The sequence below is a fragment of the Crocodylus porosus genome, unplaced genomic scaffold, assembly GCF_001723895.1.
Source record: "Crocodylus porosus isolate Cpor-Errol unplaced genomic scaffold, CroPor_comp1, whole genome shotgun sequence".
Taxonomy (NCBI): domain Eukaryota; kingdom Metazoa; phylum Chordata; order Crocodylia; family Crocodylidae; genus Crocodylus; species Crocodylus porosus.
This window is the reverse complement of record NW_017728886.1, coordinates 62,941,709-62,965,153: the sequence shown is the minus strand read 5'-3', so window position 1 is coordinate 62,965,153 and position 23,445 is coordinate 62,941,709. Positions and strand designations below refer to the sequence as shown.

Here is a 23,445-nt window from a genome sequence, read left to right as displayed (position 1 = left end):
GCTATTTACCCCCTCATCCAAGTCACTGATGAATATGTTGAACAGTGTGGGCCCAAGGACTGAGCCCTGGGAGACCCCACTGCCCACATCCCTCCAGGTCGAAAATGACCCATCCACCACCACTCTCTGGGTGCAGCCCTCCAGCCAGCTGGTGACCCATTTGACTGTGTAGGTGTCAACACCACAGTCTCCTAGTTTTTTAATGAGAATGGGGTGAGAGAAAGTTTCTTAGGCTTTTCTAAAGTCCAGAAATACTACGTCCACTGCTACACCTGCATCTAAGGATTTTGTGTCCTGGTCATAGAAGGCCACCAGGTTGGTCTGACAGGACTGCCTCTAATGAACCCATGTTGGTTGCCCCTAAGCACAACATCCCCCGCTGGCCCCTTGTGGACATGCGCCAAGATAATTCTCTCAAAAAGCTTACCCAGGATCGAGGTAAGACTAACTGGCCTATAGTTTCCTGGGTCCTCTTTCCTCCCTTTTTTTGAAAATGGGAACCGCATTGGTCCTTTTCCAGTTCTCTGGCACCACACCAGAGCACCACGAGTGCTCGTAAAGCTGTGCCAGGGGTCCCTCAATGACCTCTGCTAATTCCCTCAGCACTCTGGGGTGGAGATCATCAGGTCCTGCTGATTTAAATACATCCAGTCCCTCCAGAAGTTCCCTGACTAGATCCTCGCTAACCCTAGGCCTGGGTGCCCCTCCCCTGGGGCCTGAGGGGGCCCCGGGGAGGCCTGTGGGGGTCCCGGGGAATCAATGTAACTTGCAAGTCATCCTTTTCGGTTTTAAAGGTGGGCTTTTTCCCAAATGTGCTAATGTTCACATTTCACCTTTTTCTCTCAGCAGCCTGTTCGTAAGGAAAAGACACTGCACAATCTTGTCTTATATAATCATGTTCCCAAGACTAAGAGGTTTGGTTCAATGGACCTAAGAGGGAGAATGTTGTTTCTCTTTAAATGTATAGCCCCTGACCTTCAGAGACTTCTTAGTTTCTTATAAGTTTAGACTAAATGATGTATGATACTGGGCTGCATGTCAACGTGCAAGATAAATAATTCTATCTTCTTCAATTAAGGTGGCTTCATATCCAATGTATTATAAATTACTACGTAGTTATGAAAATGCTGGCCTTTCACCATTAGGCCATTAAGATGCAGAAGAAAGATCCCAAAAGATTCCTTAGTAGACTATCAATACAACTAGGTAGCAATAACTCTAACAAATATATTGAGTTCAGTAATTATATGGGTATTTCTAGACCACAGGACATGTAACAGTTCCAGGTAGGGTAGATGTTTCTGACACCACATGCAGTATGAACCTACGATGTTCTGTATCTGTAAACTATGGTAGTAGTTAAAAAGGCCTAAGGTAGTGTGTAATTAAAGGAAAACCATCCTCTCACCAGCCAGAGGTTCACAATATAAGAACGTACTTGTTATTGGGATTTTTTTCAGATTTTTTTTTTAAATGACAGCTGTTTGTTCTGCGCGTCCTGCTGTGGGTGATTGCCTGGCTAAAATTATTTCTACAGGACAGTAGGTGTACATGACACCCAACAATTGAAGAGACATGTCGTTGCCTCTGTCGCAATCCAAGTATAACGAGGAGTGACAGAAAGAGGTTAGAGGGAGAGGGAGATGTAACAGAAGCAAAAGGTTGTGAACTGCCTTTTGCTGTCAGTGGTTCTCAATCTTTTTAGACTCAAGGCACCCGTCAGCAAATGCCAGCTCTTAATTTTCACTCATTTTTGACTGCAGAAAAATAACAGAGCAATCCTTGTGTTGAAGGGAACTTGAAGCCCACAACATATCACTAATGTTTTTAATCATTTGAAACCCAGGTGCACCCAGATGAACATGCACAAGTGGCTTATGGTGCTGCAAACCATGTGCACCACACAAGCAGGCATTCACCACTCTGCTAAATTGCAGTGCAGTGGGGTTTTTTGACAGCGGGAGATGTACAGGGTGGTGTAAGTGGTGGCAGTGGGCGCTGCCTGAAACCAGAGCCTGGCTGGCCGGAGCCATGCTCCAGCTGCTGGCCAGGCTCTGCGTGCCCAGATCACCACCACTGGAGCCCTGGGGGGGACCTCAGGATCCCAGGTAAGGCTGCTGGGGTCAGCCCAGGTGCTGGCCCCAGCCTCCTTGGCCCTACCCACGGCAACACGTGCTGTAGAGTGTGCATGCAGGGGAGTTCCCTGGGGACAGCTAGCAGCAGTACAAATAAGTGTCACTGCTAGTTGTTCCCAGGGAACACACGTTTCCACTTGTGGGGATGCACCCTCTGGGTTTATCTGGTGAATCATGTTTGCACACCTATCAATTGCTAACATTGCGTGGCACCTCATGGCACCCTTGAAAGTATTCTGAAGGCACCCCAGTCTGCTGTGGCACCCTGCTTGTGAATCACTGTGCTATGTGGGCAGTTTGGGTTCATTTGAGAAAGCAATGTATGAAATGGAAGTAATTTGTGTTGAAGAAAGAGACTGCAAACCAGTTAATAATCATAAATGATGCTTTAAAAGTTATAAGGGAAACATTTTAAAACTAATATTGTTATAAAAAATTGTTCAATGTTTTAAAAACATAGGAAGCTGGTTTGTTGTGGCCTCTTTTTCTGGGCTCTAATATAACATTGCTGCTAATTATACCATTTTTCAGAAGACAAGGGCTTCCCTCCAGCACTAAGCAGTGAAATGCTAAATGTGACCTTTTTAACAAACAAGCTCTTGGTTTATTCATGGTAATAATTGATTTGTTTAACTGAACTTCTGGACTGAGAAAACCAATAACTGGGAAGAATGCTATTAGGATGACCTACTGGACTATATACATTTATTTGTCCTTTATACCAGACTACACTGGCAAATGCAAACCCTGCTCCTAAATCCTTCTCTCAGACTCCACCCACACAAAGCAAAAACTGCTAGTTCTTGCAGGCATGCCAGAAGTTTGGGAGAATTGTACCGTTTTTCAGAATTAAGAATAACCCCACTGAACTGCTCCAAAGTTGCCAGGGGGACCGATCCCACTTCCAGATGAATAAAATGCTCTTAACTGGATTTAGGAAAAGCAATGTTCATAAAGATCAGGTATTACAGTGATCAGAGAAAGCATAAGACAGATCAAGGCCCACTGGCTCACCCCTCTTAGCAATGGCTGCTGGCACGAGCAATTGCCACCGCAGAGGAAACTGCCAAAAGTTTTACGAGGTCCTGTACAAGTTATAGCTTTAGTACTGTGACGCATTCTTCAGAAACGAGGTAAACTGTGTGTCAACACTAGTTGGTGCTTTACTCTTTTTCCTTACTGTTTGTTACATTCTGCTAATGCAAAACGGGTGGAGAGACCAATCCCAGAAAGGAAATCAGTACCTATCTATCCTTTTTTCACTTCCAAGCTCTCTAAGTAGACATTATTCTCCTGGCACAGCCTGTCTAAAGTCTACTGGTTTGGGCTTTCATCTGCCTGAGACTATTCTTATATGTGAAGGGTGCAAGATATTCAGGAGCTTACAATGTTTTTCATACACAATTTTAGTTGTGCATCTGCTCTGCATTTGATGGGCCATTTTAAAGGCATCCACTGAGGCAGTATTACTGACTCAGGAGTGGAGGAATAGCAAATAGTTCTTCTCCCCCTCCTTCTGAGGCTGTACCAGTTGGATAGTCTCTTGTGCTTCTGTGGAGAGGCCAGTTGGGCAGATCTGTGTGAATATGACAATGCACTCCAGTAAGGACAAAGCTGGTAGGGGTACAAGTACAGGGGCAGGGGCACTTACTACCTCTAACATGAACATGTCCTAGACTCCTTTTTTGACACCCATTATGCTTGTTAAGGAGAGGAGGCTGAGTGGGTGATGACTCCATACTATAACCAGAAGTAGAGTAGGAGTATGGCACCTGCCAGGGAGACAGCTGAAGATACCTCGTTGACTTGCTCTACTGACAGAGGCAGAGGAGTTAGGAAGGAAGGCAATTCTAGTACTGATCCCACAGTTAGGCCAGGTACAGAAGTTACACTTACTGCATGATAAGCACATAGAAAGTGCTCTGGAGCTGTAACCAAACAGACAGTCAGGGCGCACAAAGCTCTGTAAAAATGGCAGATCCCGCTCTAAGATAACCCTAGATAGATGTGGTATCAGACTTCAGTGCTTCAGGTTAGAGCACTATAATGAACATCTGTGCCAGATCCCACTGCAACTGACAGGAGGTCATATTCTGCCACCAACCTATGGGGCTCTCCACCCCCCTGCTAGGGCAGCGCTTCTAGCCTCAGTCACAGCTTGTGTGATCTGCCCAAGTGCTGGGCTAATCTGCCCCCAGGCTGTCACTGACAAGAGTCAGCAAAGCCTGTCCTCTGGTCCACCCACGTCCTCCCTCCAGGTAGCATGGATCTACCCAAAGAAAACTGAATTTTTCTTATTGCATATTGTCATGGGTGTAATTAAACAAGTGCTGAATGTGGTTCAGCTTCTATTTTAGGCTCAAAGAAAGTAGGGCTGCCTCTGCTCACAGTTAACCTTTCTTAAGAATTGATTCATCTGCACTGATTTCTGGCAATGGGCAAGTTCCCTAATGGAAGTAAAAAATTGTACTTGAACATGTCTAAAATGTACATCAGCATACCTAGGCATACTAATATGTAGTATCACCACTTCCCAACTTGTCTGGGGAAACCAAATGCATGTATAAAATGTAGATTGTGAGAAGCACTGACACTCTCTGTGCTCAATACAGGATGCAGGACCAAAAACCTATGAGTCCAGCTCACAGACACAAAATCCCAAAAATCTTGGATGCAATAATCCAAAACAAAGCAGGGAATTCTCATGTATTAAAACCGATTGCTAATAACTGATCACTCGAGTAATGGTTTGGAACCCTGTGCACATGATAGCTGGCTTAGACAGTGTTACACCTTGAAGTATGGTGCTGGGAGTCCCAAAGATGCATACATAGGGTAGCTAGCTTTTTTCACCAAGCTCCCACATTGTTTTTCAGTTGTCACTTCTCCTGGCTATGTGAATAGTGATATCTAGTGGTCATGGTTGCCTTAATGTAGTGTTTCTTAGACAAATGCAGCAATCAACACCCCCCCCAAAAAAAACAAAAACAAAAAACCCAAACAACCCTGGAACACAGTGGCTATATCTACACAAGATGCTTTACTTGAAGTTAGAGCTAATTACTGTACAGTAAGCATCACCGTCTACATGTGTAGATGCTTACTGCACAGTAATTTGCTTTAATCGTGAGTAAATTTGCTACCTGTAGATGCAAAGAGCAAATTTACTCTCCATTACTTACTGTGCAGTAGCGTAGGTGTAGACGCCTGACCAGGATCAAATGTGCCCCTGGCTAGCCAGGCAGCAGATTCTTCCCTGCCCCCAGGAGCTGCCTGCTGCCAGGGTGGGCTCTGCCACCAGAGCCTGGGTGGGGACTGTCTGCCCACCTTCAGATTCAGGGAGTTGCAGGGCCCGGGGATGGAAGATCCTCAGACCACTCTCTGTGGTCACAGGACCCAGCTCTGTCATTGTGGGCCTGAGCTGGGAGATCCTCATCAGGCTGGGAGATCCCTGAGAGATAAGGATCTGTCAGCCCCAGTCCTGCAATCACAGAGTGGAGGCTGGGAGTTCCCTGCTGCCAGGGCAGGGGGCATTGATCCCACCCAGGCTCTGGTGGTAAGGCCTGCCCCAGCAGCAGGTGGCTTCCAGGTGCAAGGAGCAATGTCCCAGACCCCACCCTGCCAACTCCTGGGCTAACACCCAGGGCAGTGGTGATGTGTAGGGGGTGTACGGATGTGCAGATGCACTCCCTGAAAGCGCTGGTGCATCCCCTTACAGCCAGCAGTCTCAGGCAGGGGGCAGGCAAGAGTGCTGGTGCCCCACCCCTGAGGGTGCCGGCTGGGGAGTGGGGGTGCCAGCGGAAGTGATCCCTCCCACAGCTGATCGTGCTCACCCAGAAGTGCTAGTGGTGTGCCTGGAAGCACCGATGATCTGAGCAGGGTGCGGAGCCCATGGCAAATCATTCTGTGTGGGGTCCTGCCCCTGGATGGGAGGAAGCTGGCAGCAGATTTGGCGGCGGGAGGGAGAGGAGAGGTGAGTGGCCAGTAGTGCTGGATTCAGAGGCAGATTTGGCGGTGAGGGTAGGGTGCTAAGTGGCTGGACATGAAGCCAGTGGCAGTGTGGTGTTGCCCTGCCACTGCGCCCAGCTCTGTGAAGCCCCCCAAAACGTAGGGCCCAGGGCGGTCGCCCTGATTAACGCCCACCCAGGGATGGCCCTGCCTGGAAGTGCCAGTGATGTGTTGCTGCCATTTGCAGGTTGGTGGGATTAGCTGCAGGGGGACCCCCCACCTCCAGTTGGCAGGATCAGCCATGGGGGGACTCCCCCTCGTCACTTGCTGCTGGGGGGGCAAGTGCCCCCCCAACTCAGGAAGCACCAGTCACCCATGACCCAGTGGGAACCTAGAGAGCTCCCCTTGGCTGCTGCAGTGGCTTGGTATAGATCTACACATCACATATAAACGTGGCAGAGCACTGGTAGTGCCTGTCACTTTAAGGACTGGGCCAGGTGCCTGATTGGAGTGGCCATTTGAAGTCCCAGTTCCCTGAGCTGAGGGTAGTTCATGATCAGCCAGCAGAGGAGAAACACTTATCTGCTGAGCTCTGCCAGGAACATTATGGAGGACAGGGGAGGCTATGGGGATGGAGGAGGCCTCATTTGGCCTAGGTAAGATGTGAAACTGCACCCTGCTGGAGAAGGGTGGGGCGAGAGGGTCTGGTGGGGCTCCCTGTGGTAGGGGAGTCCCCAAGAAATGCCAGGCCAATCAGCTTCCCAGTGAAAGGCAAGTGTGGGGTGCCTTCTAACCCCAGCCCCTGCCTCCCTGGTGCGTTCAACTGGCTCAGGGGGAGCCCAGGCTCATAGGAATCCTGAAGCAGGGCCCAGGTCAGCAGAGGGATCTTCGTGAGCCTGAGAGGGGGCCACGCATGGCTACAGCCACCTGAGCCTCACAGTGTAATACCCCAGGGCAGAGGGCCAGGCAGGGCTACAGCCACCTGAGCCAGATGGGGTGGCAGACCCCAGTGAGCCCTAGTGAGGGACAGTGTGTGGAGCCCCAGTGAGGGAGTTGAGGGCTTGGAGCCCAGTATGTGTTTGTCTGTTTGTGTTATGAAAGACCCAGTGCAAACCACTGGTGGGTGCCACGTGCAATGCTTGAGCCACAGTGTAGGTGTGAAACAAAGCTGCAGACATTCCCCCTAATCATCAGGGTTCAAAATGAATAGCCTCCTGTCTAGGTACAATCCTATTACATCAAGGCATGGCAGGATAGCAAGGTGGGCAGCTAGCCTGTAGACAGGAAGCAGGCAAGTGCTTGTACTGTTACAGTAGATGCGTGCCCAGTTTACTCTAGAGTACTTTACACTAAAGTAAACTGCTTCCAGATTATTTGCACGTGTAGATGTGCCCAGAGCTTGTGATTTTTTCCCTTAGGAAAGACCTCGCATTCTTCACTGGGAGGAGAGGACACTCTTTGCCCACCTCTCTAGTCTTCTGCCTGCAAAAGAAGCAGTGAATTTTATTTCCCCTTGTGAGCCCAGGATATTCCCTAAAGTCTGTACAGAATGTTGGAAGCCAAGGGATAAACAGAGTCACCTTCCTGAAGTCCTACTGAATGGAGGCAATCAGACTGTCCCATTTGCTGGCTCATACCCCAGAAAGGATGACTTCAGATCACCAGGTATTCGGTACTGTGTCAATATTCCATCAGTTCTTTTTTAATGGCCTAATTCGCTGATTTCCTAACATTACCAGGCAATAGGAGGCACTGGGTGAGTCTGCACATGGCCCTACGGCACCATTGTTAATGCACCATCATTTAGTACTTTCTTTTAGTACTAAACGACAGTGTAGTAACATACTGTACTGCATCATACTGGAGGCGCGCTATTATTTTTAGCCCCTATGTCACCGTAGCAACACGCTATAACAAGGGAGCATGTTGCTATGGCAACATAGCTACAGCATCACAGTTTGCGCCCACCAACACTACGTCACCGTCTGAAGGACAGGAGTGGAGCAACCACCTGCAGCGCCAGGACAATATGCTATTTACCAAGAATTGGTAAATTGTTCATAGGTTTTTTTAAGGTATTGTTTGTTTGCACTAAGGGCAATAATACTCCCATTGTGTGTCTTCTTAAGTGGTCTACTGGGTAGTGCAGTTAAATTGTGGGGAGAAAGGGTTTGGGTTTTTTAATGTTTCTCTCTCAATCCTTCAGTCACATGCAAGTTATTGAAATGTACTAACACAAATATGAAATTGAGGTAATTTTCCCCTGATTTCAAGTGGAGCAGGACTGGGTCTTTGTACTGTACTGTACTGTTTACTCTCTAAGATGCATCTCCTTTTTTTTTTTTTTTTTGTCTACCTGCAATGAATTAGAGATATTGCATGAGCTGAGGAAAATCTCTTCCACAGCTTGGCAAACATTAAGATCAGTTAAAAGTATGCAAAAATTCTAGTTTGGGGGAAAGGAAGATAGCAGATTTAGAGGTGAATGAAGCCAACTAAGCCTTATCAGGTGAAACCACTGAGCTCTATATGCCTGTAAAGAAAATGGGAATAAAAGCCAGTTATACATGTGAGTGAAAATTTAGGAAGCAAAATCTTGTTTGAAATACGTTAGTAGCACTCCACTTTCTTACTCCATCTGGAGGGATCTTTTTTGGGGAAGTGGGGGGGAAAATAACCAAAAATTAAATTATCTCGTTTCTGGTACCTACAATTCATAGTACCTACACTCAATCCTGAATTCTTAAAAGTGATTTCGGATGCATGTGATGTAATAAGTGGCTGCTTATGCTCAGAAGTATTTTGTAATGTCCTGATACAAACAGTATGTTGTTAAAACCAAGTTTGTTTGCCTGAAGTTAGTTCTCAACTCTGAACCAAAAACTCTCTGGACTTGTCTACTTCATCTAAAAGTCACTTTCATGTACAGAAAGGATAAAGCCTTAAATATGAAATTTCAATTTAGGTGCACAGGGGAATGTTTGCATTAGTGTCTTGGATCTGAACCTGGCAGAAGGTTTTGGTTCTAGCACTAGAATAGTTCTGCTTATATCTGTTCTTGAAGGGTTATAACTCCAGATGATGAAAAGTAATGAGAGATGATTTCACCTTCTCCGTCTCAGACCTCCTCTGTAATCTTCATCCTTTTAAAAGCTCGTGCCTCTCCATATGGCATCTGCCACAACAAGTCATCCCAACTTCCTACCTCGCTCAGGTTATAAACTACATATCTAGATGTGTGGGGTTTTTTTAAATATTGAAATAAATTTGTAATAATGCAAAACAACCACTTGACAGTGTGTTGCCTTGTGGCGTCTCACTTGTGACCTCTATTTTTGTATTGAAATCTCCTCCAAACAGGGACCTTATACAGTGCCAGTAAAGGAAGGGGAAATAAAAGGTGAAAGTGGAAAAAAATGAAATCTCATAATATTTGGCATGTACTATTTGGGGTTGAAACTCATAACATGCCAGTAATGGAATCCATTAAACTAAAGTCATCCATCTTTATAAGGGTGTCAAGTAAGGATAGCTAAGTTGGCTTCTTCCCTTTCACAACAGAAAGGCCAACATAAAAGTACTTTTAAGTAAATCAAATGTAACTTAGTTTAAGCAGTGACCTATTTTTCCAACATGTCTTATACAGAAAGTTTAAGTCTCATGAAAAAGACTTCAGCCCCAAGAACATGGATTCTGTGCATATATGACTTTCTGCATGTACATATGACTTTGGGAACTGTGCCATTTATTAATTATAGGCTGGATGGGAAGCTCTGCCAAGTGCCCAGTCTGGCTTGGCTTAGCTCAGTGATCCTCACCAAAGGATGCACTGTTACGTGTGGAAACACGATTCGCAAGATGAATGCTTCACATAGGAACCCATAGTGTTAAAAACATTCTGACCTGTTCTTGTCTTTGAGCTCTAGCAATAGGAAAAATTGCTCTATTTTTCTGTAGTCAGAAAATGAGTGAAAGTCTAAAAAGCTGAGAACCACTGGCTTAGCTTATAAAAGTATGGCCTGTATTAGTTATACCACAGTCTGTATCATTTTTGCACATTTATTTACTACTTTGTTAAAGGCATAATGAAAATATTACCAACTTGTTTTAAAAACCTGCTTAATTAACAATAAATTAATGTACACAAAACAGATGCATACTACTATCAAAACAAATGAGCGAAACGCACACAAAATTAAATGGTTCTCATCTTTAATATAAAATACACCATGCTTTTCTTCAAAAGCAGTAAAACTATAATGACCCAAATCAGAGTGCACTATAGTATCATTTAAGAATGCTTATTAGATACAGGATGATTCCATGTGTAACTACTGAGGTCTTGCATTTAGTTAGTTCATAGCAGAATCCATCTTCTGTGCGTTTCAGTTATTTTTCATCTATCAAAATATATAAATTAATTTATATAGTTTAGTTTCTGCTAAATAGCTGTTGCTACCACCACTTTTCAAAGAGAATGCAGTCTGTAGGAACACCAAGGTTTTTCAGTAACTTGGATATAGATTCTATCATTGGAGGTGGACCACATATGTACCATAAAGTATCCTTAGATGCATGTTTTTCCAGATCCTTTGCAGATATTCTTCCCTCTGACAAAAAGAATGTAAGTAGTTAACAACACAAGTATTTTATATGAAGACAAAATCTTCAACACAATCAAGAGGCAGAGACCTAATGTTTAAAAAATTGATGGGTGCTTTTTGCTGCTGTGGGCACTTGCTCTCTGAGAACTCAGACCCATTTAAGGTTTACAGAGTTTAAACATAAAAAATAATGAGGCATCTAAAACTGTTTAGTCACTTGAAAATTTAGATTAGCACGTAAGAAAAGTCTGAACCAATTTACAGGACATTACTTGTTCAATTTCCCTTAACAAGAAGATAAACTACCTTAGAACTAAACAGCAATGGATCACTTACTCTAACCCAAGGACAACAGAAATGGAATCAATTAAGCATGCCTTAAAGGCAATAGGCTAATCCTACTCTATCATTACAGCTTTAAGCAAAGATAATGTAACATAGGGAGGAAAGAGTTGGGCACAAAGTTTCAATTAATTTTTCTTGCTTCTAATTCAGCACAGCTGTAAGACTGAATTTGTGAACATGAAATTATGGTAAGATCTAAAAAAATACAGAAAAATAAACCATTTAATTTATTTGTACATAAGTTTCTCCACTCAACCGCTGGAATCCAATCTCACTTTAAGTGCTTTTATATAGATAATCTAGTATTTTAAAAGACTTAAAATACTGCTGCGATCAGGCGGCAGAAGGGACCTCAGCTCAGCTGAGTTCCCCTCCCCAGTGCTGCGATCATGCTTCAAGTGGCTGCACCGGGTTTCAAGCAGCTGGGAACCCAGCCCAGTGGCAGGAGGCGCCTCCACTGGGGAGGGTTCCCAGCAGCTTCAAGCCCTGTGGAACTCAGCCCAGTGCCAGGAGGTGGAGCGCAGCTCTGGCTCCGTCCGTCTCCCACCGGAGCTGAGCTTCATGGGGCTGGTGGAGCTGCTAGGAGTGCAGCCCGGCAGGTAGAGCCAGTGGTGCACTCCCTGCCAGGCTGAGCCACATGGGGCTGCATGGAGCTGCTGGGAGCGCAGCTTGGCTCTTCCCTGCCTCCCACCACGTGGCTGGGCTGCTGCTTCGAAACTCAAAATGTTTTGAAACTTTTAAAATGTTTTGACTGGCCTCGTTTTGTTTCGAAGCCCTCCGTTTCATTTCGATTTTGCTGTTTTGAGCTCGAAACGAGTCTAAACAGCCAGCGAAATTTTGCACAGCCCCACTAAACAACACAAATGCTATCTCCAAAGGGACTGACAACTTTTTATGCATCTGTGTACTGCCAGCCATACTACATACCTATAATATATGGCTGAAGTTCTTCACAGACTTGCAAACTCTGCTGGGTAACATGGAAGTTGCACGCAATCTTTCCAGGAAATGCATTCATTAAACGAAGGATATTTTCCTGGAATGTTAAACATACTTGGTTATACCACAGTCCATTAAATCAAAGCAGATGAGTGCACAAGGTCCCAGAACAACATCAATAGTTAGCATATACTATTAGACTATGCATATATTACATGTGAAAGTTGAGAATTTGGGGTTTTTTTCTTTTTTTTCTCTTACAGGGCAGCACTCTTAAAGTGCACAGCATTTCTGTACCTGGAATATGCAACCATATACGGCTAATACTTTATTCCTTTTCTGCAACAGGTTGTAACTAATCAACACTTGCATCTTATAACCATTTCCGCTGTTTTGTGGCTTCCTGCCTTGCAGCTGTCCCCATTTCCTTTCTGTGCCTTCCAAAAACCTGCAGCACTGAAACTTAAAATGTGCACTTTGTGCATTTAATTTGTCCAAACCTTTTAGTTCAACCTTGAAGCCACCTGACCTTGGGTAACAATACAGACTTTTCTTGTTTTTGCAAAACCCATTACAGTATAGATTTAATGCTATTAATAATCAAAGTAGAAACCTGATCATTTTCAGTTCCCTAATTCACTGCTGTGATTGCTCTCACAAAAACTTTGAGGCTTTAGCTACTGCATTGTTAAAATTTAAAGAAATAAGTGGAGCAATGAAATCTCAAGCTAAGATTTCATTTGTTACCATCTACAGTCTAAGGGCACAGTTCAAGGTGGAGCTGCTGCTACAGTGTAACAATTAGGTGTGCAGAAGCCTGTAGTGATACAAATTTAGCAAAAGTGCTCCAATTTTAACACTACATCATTCAGAGTTAAAGTTGAGGTGATTCAGCTCACTGATGTCCCTACAGGCTCCTGCACACATAGCAATGCACTCAAGCTCCTAAGCAGCCACTTCCCCGCCCCTTGCTCCTCCTGGAGTTGCTCTTAAGTCATTGAGGCCAACCTCTTTGGCAAGAATGCCAGAAATCAGATCCATGTTCTCCCTGAGTGCTACTCTGATCCTCTTCCTCTAACCAATCTGCTGCTCTGCTTCCTACTCCCTGCCCAAATTCCTGCTCTACTTTCTGCTTCCTGCCCTCTCTGCTGCACCCTGGCACTCTGTCTTTTCCCTGATCTGCTACGTGCTCCACAAAGAGGCCAATGCCACAGGCTGACCCCCCTCCTGCTCAAACCTTAGAGCACGGACAGAGGTTTACTATCTGGGGCTTTTGTTTACTGTAGAGGATTGGGGGAGTGCTCTATTAATTTATTTTGAAGAAAGTATATTAGCTAGAATATGCTGAAGTAACACCAGCTCTGTTCTATAGCATTCTGGATTATTTTACTGTTTGTTTGTTTTGTTTGCTTACTAACTAGTAACCTGTTTCCTATTATCTATTGTTTGTATTACAAGGAGGCCTAGAGGCATGAACTAGGACTATGGCACCATTGGGCCTTTCCCAGACACCTGGGAAAGAGATGATCTACAATAAAAAAGAATGGGCCAACTAATGAACACAAGACAAACTGGGCAGGCATTAAAGAAACATGAGCTATAAAGGACAACACAGTGAAGGTGGGCAAGAATCAAATTACTGCTATAAAAACTGTTGCTTTTAAGATGTGCAATACAACAGGGGAAGAGGAGGAATTTATCAGTTATTTGAGTATTTATTTAAGATATCAAGCTACAAACTTTTGTCTGAACCACCCCACACTACTAGTATGAAGGAGACTTAACATTCCTAAAATGATCTTTTCTTCCTTTTCCAGATATGTAGTTTGTATTGTGTTGTGACTATAACTGGGGCTATTCTGTTAGATGAGGACCCCGTCAGTTTCAAATGTCATAACGGGTTCTGCAGGTTTTTCAATCACTACTTTCATACACAAGAAAGGAAAATACAATAATTTGTTTCGGCAATGGGTGGATACCTTCATTGAAATTTCCAGGTTGATTCTGACCAGGAGGACAGTAGCCAAAGCTGCTTCACATATGTGAGTACTTTACACAGTGTTGTGCCAATGAGCTGCAACTTTCATTTTCATGTCAAATAACATGTGCATTTAACAGCTTGCTGACCAATCCACTAAGATGTTTAAATACAACTGGGAATTTCCAGGCTTTGATAACCAAAAATATTTTCTTTTCCAAGAAAAAACTGTGTTCGTTTCCTCTAAATCTATTTTAAGCCAGTCCCAGTAGAGACTCCAGCCTGAGGCCTCTCATTGACTTAATAATCTCAGTAGCAAGCCTACTGCTATTCTTAGTTTCATACTGATTGGCCATTTTTGTAACCATAAGAGATCTTTGGCTTAACTTTGGGTGTTTATTTTCCTCAGTATCTCATGATCCAGCCTTTAATTTCTTCAAGGCAAACTCTCTCATTAGAGACAGAATTTTCACTTAGTGCTGATTTGACCCTAACAGTGTTATCAGTGACCCTATATCTTAGTACTCTACCATTCAGTCTTAAACTGCCACAGGATAATGGTCTCCTGCTGCTACATAAATGTTGATGGTACTAAAGTATATTGCAAGGACTATATCAAACTGAACAGGCAACACCGTGTAATGACATGACTATCCCAAATGAGAATCAGGCAAAACATATGGTAATAACAGTCCCCATCCCCTTCTTAATGTATGCTTGCATTTTCATGTTAGGATAACAGAAGCTATTTTACAAAATGTCTTTTAAAGGAAAAAATGAAGTGTTACTGAAATATAGAAATACAGCTGGGTAAATGCATTTTGAGCATGGATGTCCATTTTTAAGTTCCATCTGAATTATACATTAATGTAGACATCCTGCAGATGCACACAGGCACATGTCACAGTTTCATGTATTTCTAGTTAGAATTATTCAGAAAGCATTTGCCATTAGAACAGGTTCTATAGAGGTACTTGACAACCTGTGGCTTAATTAACTTCCAATGGTCTCTTTGGAAATATATTACATTGGATCATGAGGTAAGATGTTCCCAAACAGGAAGCAAAGTCAAAGGAATTAAATTTCAATTAAAGAAACAGCACTGAAGAGGGTGAAGATTGAAAGTTACATTAAAATTTATATAGTAGTGCCTGAGTTTTCACCAATGAAATTAATGGGAGCCACAAACATTCCCAGAATTCCTGTCATTCTTAGATTGACATAACAAAGAAGCTTTCTGGGGCAGGGAGGATCTTTTGGCTCTACATAGTCCTGGTGCAACAGGACTATACAGGGCACCAGGCTTTGCAATGATACATAACAATAAATGGACAAGCCTTCTGAAAGGAAGGAATAAACATCCAAAACACTATTTCCTTTTTCCTACCTTGAATAAGAGCTCATTTGTATTCTTTGCACTGTACAGCAGTTTCACAGTTCCCATTTTATACCCACTTCCCTTAGTCTCTTGGTTTATGTAAAGATCTGCTACATGTAGCAGTATGGAGAACAGTGGGTTAATTCCTACTCCTCCTGCTATCAGCACAAGGTTTACAGGAGAGTCTCCAGGCTGTGGATCAAAGCAGAAGTCACCTCCCACTCGCAGAGCTACTTCTGAGTCAAGGGTGCACTAGAGATGGAAAAAGAGGTTATTTCCAAACCAAAAGCAAAGAATGAAATACAATTCTTTTTGCATCACTGAGTCATAAGACAAACTAAGCTTAAGAATAAGATCATTATTGTTAGTTCTTACATACTTTACTAGTGAGGGAATGCTAAAGCATTTTAAAAATGCACTGGAAGTTTACAGAGTTATCTGAAGTCAGTGCCTTGAGTATTCTGAAGACATCTAGTTTTGCCTTCAGGTAAGTCTTAGCCATGAGAAATAGCGACATTCGACATTCCTACATAAGTACTGATACAGGCTATTACATGAGCAATTCATAAGAGGATTTTTAAACAATGAAGAAGTATGTGGCTGCAAAGACTCAAAGATAAGGTTTGAAATCCCAGTGTTTAGAAGGGCTGTTTACAAACGAGGAGGTACTAGGTTATAGGACAAAGCCACACTGCTTTTGTGAGGACTTGAAAGGGTTGTCTGCTTCACTGCTACACCAAAAAGAACTGAATTTACTGAAAGAAAATTTCTCATAGAAGATTTCCATCTGCTTTATTTTTTTACCAGCTACAAAAAAACGGAAACTACACATGCACGTGCTTACTGTGCAGACAACTACACTACTTGCAAGTAAATTGCTACCTGCAAATACAAGTAGTAAATTTACTTGTCAGTAGTTACTGTGCAGTAGTGCTCATGTACATGCGCTGTGCCCCTTCACTGGTTCCTTCGGGCAGTTGCCCAGGCCCAGCAGCACCAGGACAGCCAGGGGGCCTTTCACACACCAAGGAATACAGCATGTCCTCCTCAGTTGTGCAGGCCAGGGACATGTAGCACAGCCACAGGGAGCCCTCCATGCAGTGGCAACAGAGGTTGTGAAGAAAAGTAGGCTTGCCCGCCACATCGTCAAAGCTCAGGGTCCTGTGCCAGGTATGCAGGTGCACCTGGGGCACCGTGGTCATCAGTAGGGAGCCGGGTTTTCTTTTTCCTACAGATTTCCTTATTTTATCACAGGAAAAAATGGATTTTACCTTTTGGAGGAGAAACCCATGCATTTCCCGCTTTTGCAAAGAGCCTACAGCAAGCAGCAGTGGGGGAGCTGGCTCTGCTCCTGCTGCAGATGCCTTCTGTTGGGGGCAGAGTGCTGTGGACCTGGGTCCCTGGCTCCATAGCCCAGGCAGCTGAGGGACCGTTCTGCAGGGCTGGGGGGCAGGCTGTGAGTGGCGGAATGGGGCATGGGCAGGGCTGGGGGGGGCTTTAATTTTAATCATGGATTTTGAGGGTTTTGTCAGAGAATTTGCAATTGTTTATCAGGGAAAACCAGGATCCCTGGTCATCATCAGCAGCAGGGTATAATGGATCAAGCACACAGTCCACACAAACAGCTCCTTACGCTGTGCCCAGGTCACACCCCTAGGGGGCATGTTCTGGGTGCAGAACAGCTGCTGAGGGGGGAGGGGCAGCCTCCCTGGAGAGGCTCCCTGCAGGGAGGGCGGGGATGTGGGCAGCTCCGTGTCTCAGTTGTCTGGTAGCCCCACACCATGGTGGCAGCACAGGAGACAGGCTGGTCTGCAAGAGAAGTTGGGAGAGTGGATCTTAAGCTGTCGCAGCAGGTGCTGCGAGGAGCCTGGCCTGGCCTGGGAATGGGGCAGGGGAGGCAGATTGGTTATGGCCAGCAGCCTGCCAGCCCCTGGGGAGGAAGCAGGTACAGGTGGCTCAGCTGGTGGCCACCTGGGCCCAGGCCTGCCCAGCCGACTTATCATGGTCTGTGGGCACCCATGCATGCGTGACCCCCAATCTGAGGCTGAGCAGCACAAAGCCCCCAGGTACAGAGCATTTTATCTCCAAAATGTCAGGGTTGTCAGCAGGGCCGTCAGGGTCACTGCTACCCTTGGCCAGGGCCCTGCTGATGCAACATCTGCAGGAGGAGGACCCAGGACTGGACCTTCCTCCTGGACCACCTGGTGATGGCCTCAGATAACCAGCTGGTGGACATGCGGCAGAGGATGCCTGACAGGACAGGTGGAGGGTGGAGGATGTCTCCCCTGAAGATGCACAAGACCAATGCGAGGAGGTGTGGGACCGGGAGTTTATGGTGCAGCTCCTGGCCCTGGAGAACTGGCGTGTGGAGACCCTGGAGCAGCAGGCTGTGCTTGCAGCCAGAGGAGTGGAGGCCACAGGGAAAAGGACTGCCGGGTGCTGGACACCAGGGCTGTGCAAAATGGCACTGTTCCCTTTTGCCTTCAGTTTTGAGGTTTCCATGGAACAGTGTTCTGTTTCGAATTTCATTTAAATTCAAAACAGCTGTTCTGTTTTGCTTTGTTGAAACAGTTAGGTGTTTTGAGGTTTCGCTTGATGGGGCTGGGGGCGGGGAGTCAGCCCAGCTGGACTGACTCCCCATCCCTGGTGCTGTGAGTGGGTGGGAGCAGGCAGGCTGACTCCCCATCCCTGCCCGATCGCAGCCCTGGGGAGGGGAATTGAACCCAGGCTGTTCTCTTCCCCTGCGCTGTTATCGGCTTCCCACAGCCCAGTAGTGCAGCCCTGGTTCTCCCCTGTCTCTCGCCACCTCACTGCTGGCTTCAAAACTCAAAACATTTCAACTAGCCTCATTTTGTTTCCAGGCTGTTTCAAAGCCCTTCATTTTGATTCGATTTCACTGTTTTGAGCTCGAAATGAGTCAAAACCACATTGAATCAAAACAGCTAATGAAATTTCGCACAGCCCTACTGGACACCATCCTGGCCCTGGCTGTCACCTTTGTGCTGCCCACTGCCTTGCCTCCAACCACGGCTCTGGCTGGATCCTGGCAGCTGCACATCACCCAGCAGCAGCTGCCCCCCCCCACCATGGGCTTGAGTTGGAGGTTCAGTGCCACCTCCACTGGCCAGGAGCTCCTGCTCCAGCCCCCACCCTGGGTCCCCCGCCACCCAGTCTCCTTGCCGGGTCCCAGCTCTGCTACTCAAAGCTCCACGCGGGCGCAGAGCAGGAACTGCAGGCAGCAGGGCCAGGACTTCACGCTGGCCCTGGCCACTGGCTGGGGAGCTGCATACACCAGGAAACCAGAAACCGCTGTCACCCCTGGGGAAGCCCCCAGCTTCTCAGGCTCACCACAGGGTGGGTGCATACCTGTAGGAGAATGGCCAGGGGCCGGGGTGCTGGATGCCTGTCCCCAGGTTCCGCCCCCTAGGTGCCCCCACCCCAGGAAGGTGCACATACAACATTGTACATAGTTTGCACAGGGAAAATAGTGGTCATGTCACCCCTTGTCCTGCACTATCAGGGGCAGGACAAATAGTGAGGTATTTCAACTAGTGTAGTAAATCAACTGTGTTGTAAGACACTGTGGCACAGCGGAATTTTTCCATTCCCTGATGCTGGTTTCTAGCCTTAGTTATGACGTGAACTGTTGGGAAGATATTGGCCTCTAACATAGAGGACTAAAATTGCAAGCATTATATTGAAATGGTTTAGGCAAATTAGAAAGATTAATGTTCCAATACAGATTCAGTAAGAAAAACTACAACTACCATGTCCTCTGTTTTACATGCATAACAGATAAGGACATAATTAGCTTAACTGTATAGCACAATTTAAGCAACAGGCAAAGAAGTGGGATGGGTATTGTAACAAATACCAGCTATCTTCATTGATTAAGCACATTAACTGCTTAACTATGCTGGAACTCTAGGCCCCACTGTTACTTTGTAATGTACTGGTGGTACTGGCTTTAACTGCATCACTGGTGAAAATACATAGGTGTTGTCAATTGGAAGGCCTCTAAAACAGCCTGAAAATTGACAGCTCAAGGCTGTTAGAAGCACAAGGGGCTCTGCAAAGCCCAGCCTTACTGAGGTGCTTCAAGCTTGGGGTAGGCTGTTTCTGGAAGTAATGAGCTTTATTGACACTGAATTTGGGTAAGTGCATAACTTTTTTCAGTCTGTAGACTATGTGTTGAAACAGTCTCCTGTATAGCCATATCTCTACAAAAAAGACTCTGTCTTCCTGGAACTAAATTAATAAAGAACTTGAAGATCTCTTAGGATAAGACTTGCTATTGTATTTAAGGCTTCATTGTAGGTTAATTTGTAGAGCTAATTATGCTTAAACAAAAAATGCTGTCAGCTGCAATAGGTGCTTTGTCTGCCTGTTTGGTGGTGGCTATCATGCTCTGTTTGAGTGTTTGTTGGGCCAAGTGCTCTGAGCATTTGAGAGATGGTATTTGCAAGAGGCAGAACTTGCTGCCTCTGGCCCCACCTGTGCCCTAACAAGGGGGCACAGCTAGCTCAGGCCTAAGAGTATTAATGAGGTCACGTGAGTGACTAAGAGAGAGCCAACAGGGCAGTTATAAAACACCTCCCAAGGGTACAAGAGGAAAAGGAGCAGGAAGGTGAGTGAGCTTAGTCCATTTTGTGTGGTGGTAGTGACTAGTTTGTAGAAGGGAGTCTTGATAAAGTGTGTGCTCCCCAAAACAAGCTAAATTAACAGATGGGGGTGAGTTGGCTTCAGCTACCACCTGCTAAAAGTTACCCAATACATTCCTTGTAAATCAGGATTGTAGGGCTGAAATGTACCTCACAAATGTAATCTATTCCAGGCCCCTGCTCAAGGCAAGGTTACTCCTGACTAAATCACCTCAGCCAAATGTCTGTCCAACCTGCTCTTGAAAACTTTCAGGAATGGAGTTTCCATAACTTTTCTCTAAGTAGCCTGTTCTAATGCCTGACTAGCCTCCTAGTCAGAAAATTCCTCCAAATCTCTAACGTAAACTTTCTCTACTGAAGCTTGAGGCCTTTACTCCTAGTCCTGTCTCCTGTGGGCACAAAGAAAAGCCTATCTCCATTCTCCCTATAATATCCAAAGGATATTTGAAGAGTGTTATATCCCACCCCCCCATCTTCTCTTTTCCAAACTAAACAATATGAGCTCTTTCAGCTTTTTTTCATAAGCCTCGCTTCCCAAGCTCCTAATCCTGTCACCCTGCACTGAACTCTCTGATCTGTCCATATCTGTCTTGAAAAGTGGGACCCAGTACTCGAGAAAAGGCCTCTCCACTGCTGAACAGAGTGGAAGAATCGCTCATTAATGCAACAAGAATAAACTGTTAGCTGGTATTAAGTTTATGGTCTACTGTAATTCCCAGGTTCTCCTCTGCAGCCTAGCCAATCATTCTCCAGTCTCGATTTGTGCTTGCAATTATTACGTCCCAAGTGCAGGACATTGCACTTGTCCTTGTTGAAGCTCATCTAGGAAGACTGGAGAAATGGCCTACAATCTATCAAGGTCATTCTGGGTCCTAGTCCTGCTTTCCAAAGCATCCTCAATTCCACGCAACTTGGGGTCATCTGCAAACTTGCTAAGCGTACACTCAATACCACTGTCCAAGTTGTTAATGAAAATGTTAAACAATACTGGGCCCAGGACAGACTCCTGGGGAACCCCACTTGATATCTTCTCTCAGTTAGTCACTGAGGTACTGATGTCTAGCTGGTCTTGCAGTAAGAGATTAGTCTTCACTTTAATTTATCCTTGTCTTGAATTCAGGTTTTCAAGCGAGTTAAACTGTCAATTTTTAAATTCTAGGAGTTAACTTTTTAAGGTTCCTTACCACCAGCAAGTGAAATAAGATTACGTAATCTAAAACTTCTATATTCCCAAGCTCCAGTAGACTACTAAAAGGTTTTTTGTTTTTGTTTTTTGTATTTCTTTTTTAAACCTAGCTGTAAAATAAGTTAACACAATCTATTTAAACAGTGTAACAATGGCTCCCCGCTTTCCTCCCCTGCTCCAAATGGTAACCACACAAACAAGAAAACCACATTAAAATTAGTTTAAAATGCAGAAGAGGCCCCATTGAGGAATGGGGGCTACCCATTTTATTGCACCAAGTGTCTCTTGTATAATTGTTTTCCCAGGTGGCATATAGCTGCACACAATGCAAAAAGCTCTTGTCATTCAGGGACTTAGTATAGTCCTTGAAGACTTGGGTGAACTGGAGCAGCTGAGAGAGCTAGAAGAGTAGTAATGTAGTCCTATTTCCAACCTAGCAGTACTAGTGCTGCTTAGGAGAAGGAAGGAAAGGACAGCTCAAGCTGGAAAGAAGAGATGCTTTCCAGAGCAAGGGACCTCTTTTCCACTGGAAGCCCCAACATATTCTTGTGCCAAGGATATGCTTCTGAGGGTTGGGACTGGAAAGTCAATAGGAAGAAGAAAGTCTTAGTAGTGGGCGATTACATTATTAGGAGTATAGACAGTTCCATGTAAGAAGATGGCATGGTGGCTTGCCTGCTTGGGCGTAAAGATGGCAAACCTTACCAGACTCACTGACCAACTGCTTAGTGCTGGAAAGGAGCCAGTTGTCATTGGTGCCAACTTGGACCACAACACAGGGAAAGTGCAGAAGAGAAATCCTGGAAGCTAAATATTGACTGTTGGGGAGGAGACTTAAGTCCAGGACCTACATAATGTGATACAGAAAGCATTTCTGAAATGCTATGTCCCGAGATGCAGGCATAGTTGTAGAATTTCAACACCTGAACAAGGAGAAAGTGTAGCAAGAAGGAGTTGATGTTTATTAGGAAACTGTGGATCCTTTTGGGACAAGAACAGGAGAAAGAGGCTCCACCTAAAATGAAAAATCAGGCCAAAACATGGCCATGCAAATTTCAAAAGATGTTAAAGCAGCCTTTAAACTAAAATCTGGAGGAAAGCTGGTTGGTGTGGTAGAGCACAAGGTACAGATTGTTTATAAGATGTATCAATCTAAATCCTCTCAAAGGAAAGGAAGCAGGATGGGAGGGCTCAGGTTAAACACAGAGGAACAGCAAAAACAAACAGATTCCTGATTATTTAACAGGGCACACACAAGCAGACAACCAGACAATAATAGAAAGTAAGTTCTTTTATACTAAAACCAGAAGTCTACAATTCACTATGGGGGAACTGGAATGCTTGGCTTTAAATGACTATACTGACATAACAGTATTGCAGAATCATGGTAGAATGAGAAAAATGGATGGGACAGTATAATACCAGGGTACACATTATACAGGAATGATAGATCAGATCTATCATTAGGCTACCAAGACGGAGATAGGAGTGAACTATTATGCTAGAGCAGGGGTGGGCAGTTATTTTGGGTGGAGGGCCACCTACTAAGCTTGGCAAGCCATCAAGGGCTGCATGACGGGCAGCCAGGGGCAGATATATTAATTTTATAAATTTTTTTTAGGGGACCTGCAGGCCAGACAGAATGGCCTGGCGGGCTGTATCTGGCCCACCACTGTGCTAGAGACTGGTGGCGAAAAACTGTATCAAGTCAACTGGAGTAAATGCCTTGACTGGTATGAAAATAACACAGTTTATCTATGGGTAAAAATTCCATGTTGGCATAGCATAGCCATAGAAGTATATTCTTCCTATCAATTATCAGATCTTAATGGCAAAAGTGAGCTAGAAATGCTAAGGGAGGATGCTAAGGAGGAAAGACTGCAAACAAACACAATAATAGGTGACTTCAATTATCCATATATAGTTTGGATACATCTCACCCCAGGCAGGGATGCAGAGACTAAATTTCTAGACATCACAAATGACTGCTTTCTGGAACAACTGGTTCTGGAATTTAAAGAAAAGGCCATTCTGGATTTACTCATAAGCACTGCCCAAGATGTGATAACTACCAGTGAAACACTGTAATAGTGACCACAATGTAACTGTGTTTGATATGCTTAAAGCAGAGTAGCTTTTAACCTTGAGAGAAAACTATACAAAAGTAAAGAAGCTAGTTAGAAAGGGGTTCAGAGGATTAACACCTTGCAAGCAGCACAGAAGCTGCTTAAGGACACCATATTGGAAAAACACAGTAAATGCAGATGGGTA

The 23,445-nt window shown here is 44.8% G+C and overlaps 1 protein-coding gene across 5 annotated transcripts in view; it reads right to left on the bottom strand.

Annotated features, from left to right (window-relative positions):
• Positions 1–10,273: 10,273 nt before the first annotated feature.
• OXNAD1 (oxidoreductase NAD binding domain containing 1) overlaps positions 10,274–23,445 on the bottom strand; it is a 35,085-nt gene continuing 21,913 nt past the window's right edge. For all 5 annotated transcript variants that reach the window (XM_019535583.1, XM_019535611.1, XM_019535602.1 and 2 more), the window contains exons 6-8: positions 15,337–15,579; positions 11,960–12,068; positions 10,274–10,693 (exon numbers count right to left, since the gene is read on the bottom strand). In XM_019535583.1, coding sequence (XP_019391128.1) covers positions 10,539–10,693; positions 11,960–12,068; positions 15,337–15,579 — 507 coding nt within the window. In that variant the 3' untranslated portion in view covers positions 10,274–10,538. The remainder of the gene's footprint in view (positions 10,694–11,959; positions 12,069–15,336; positions 15,580–23,445) is intronic.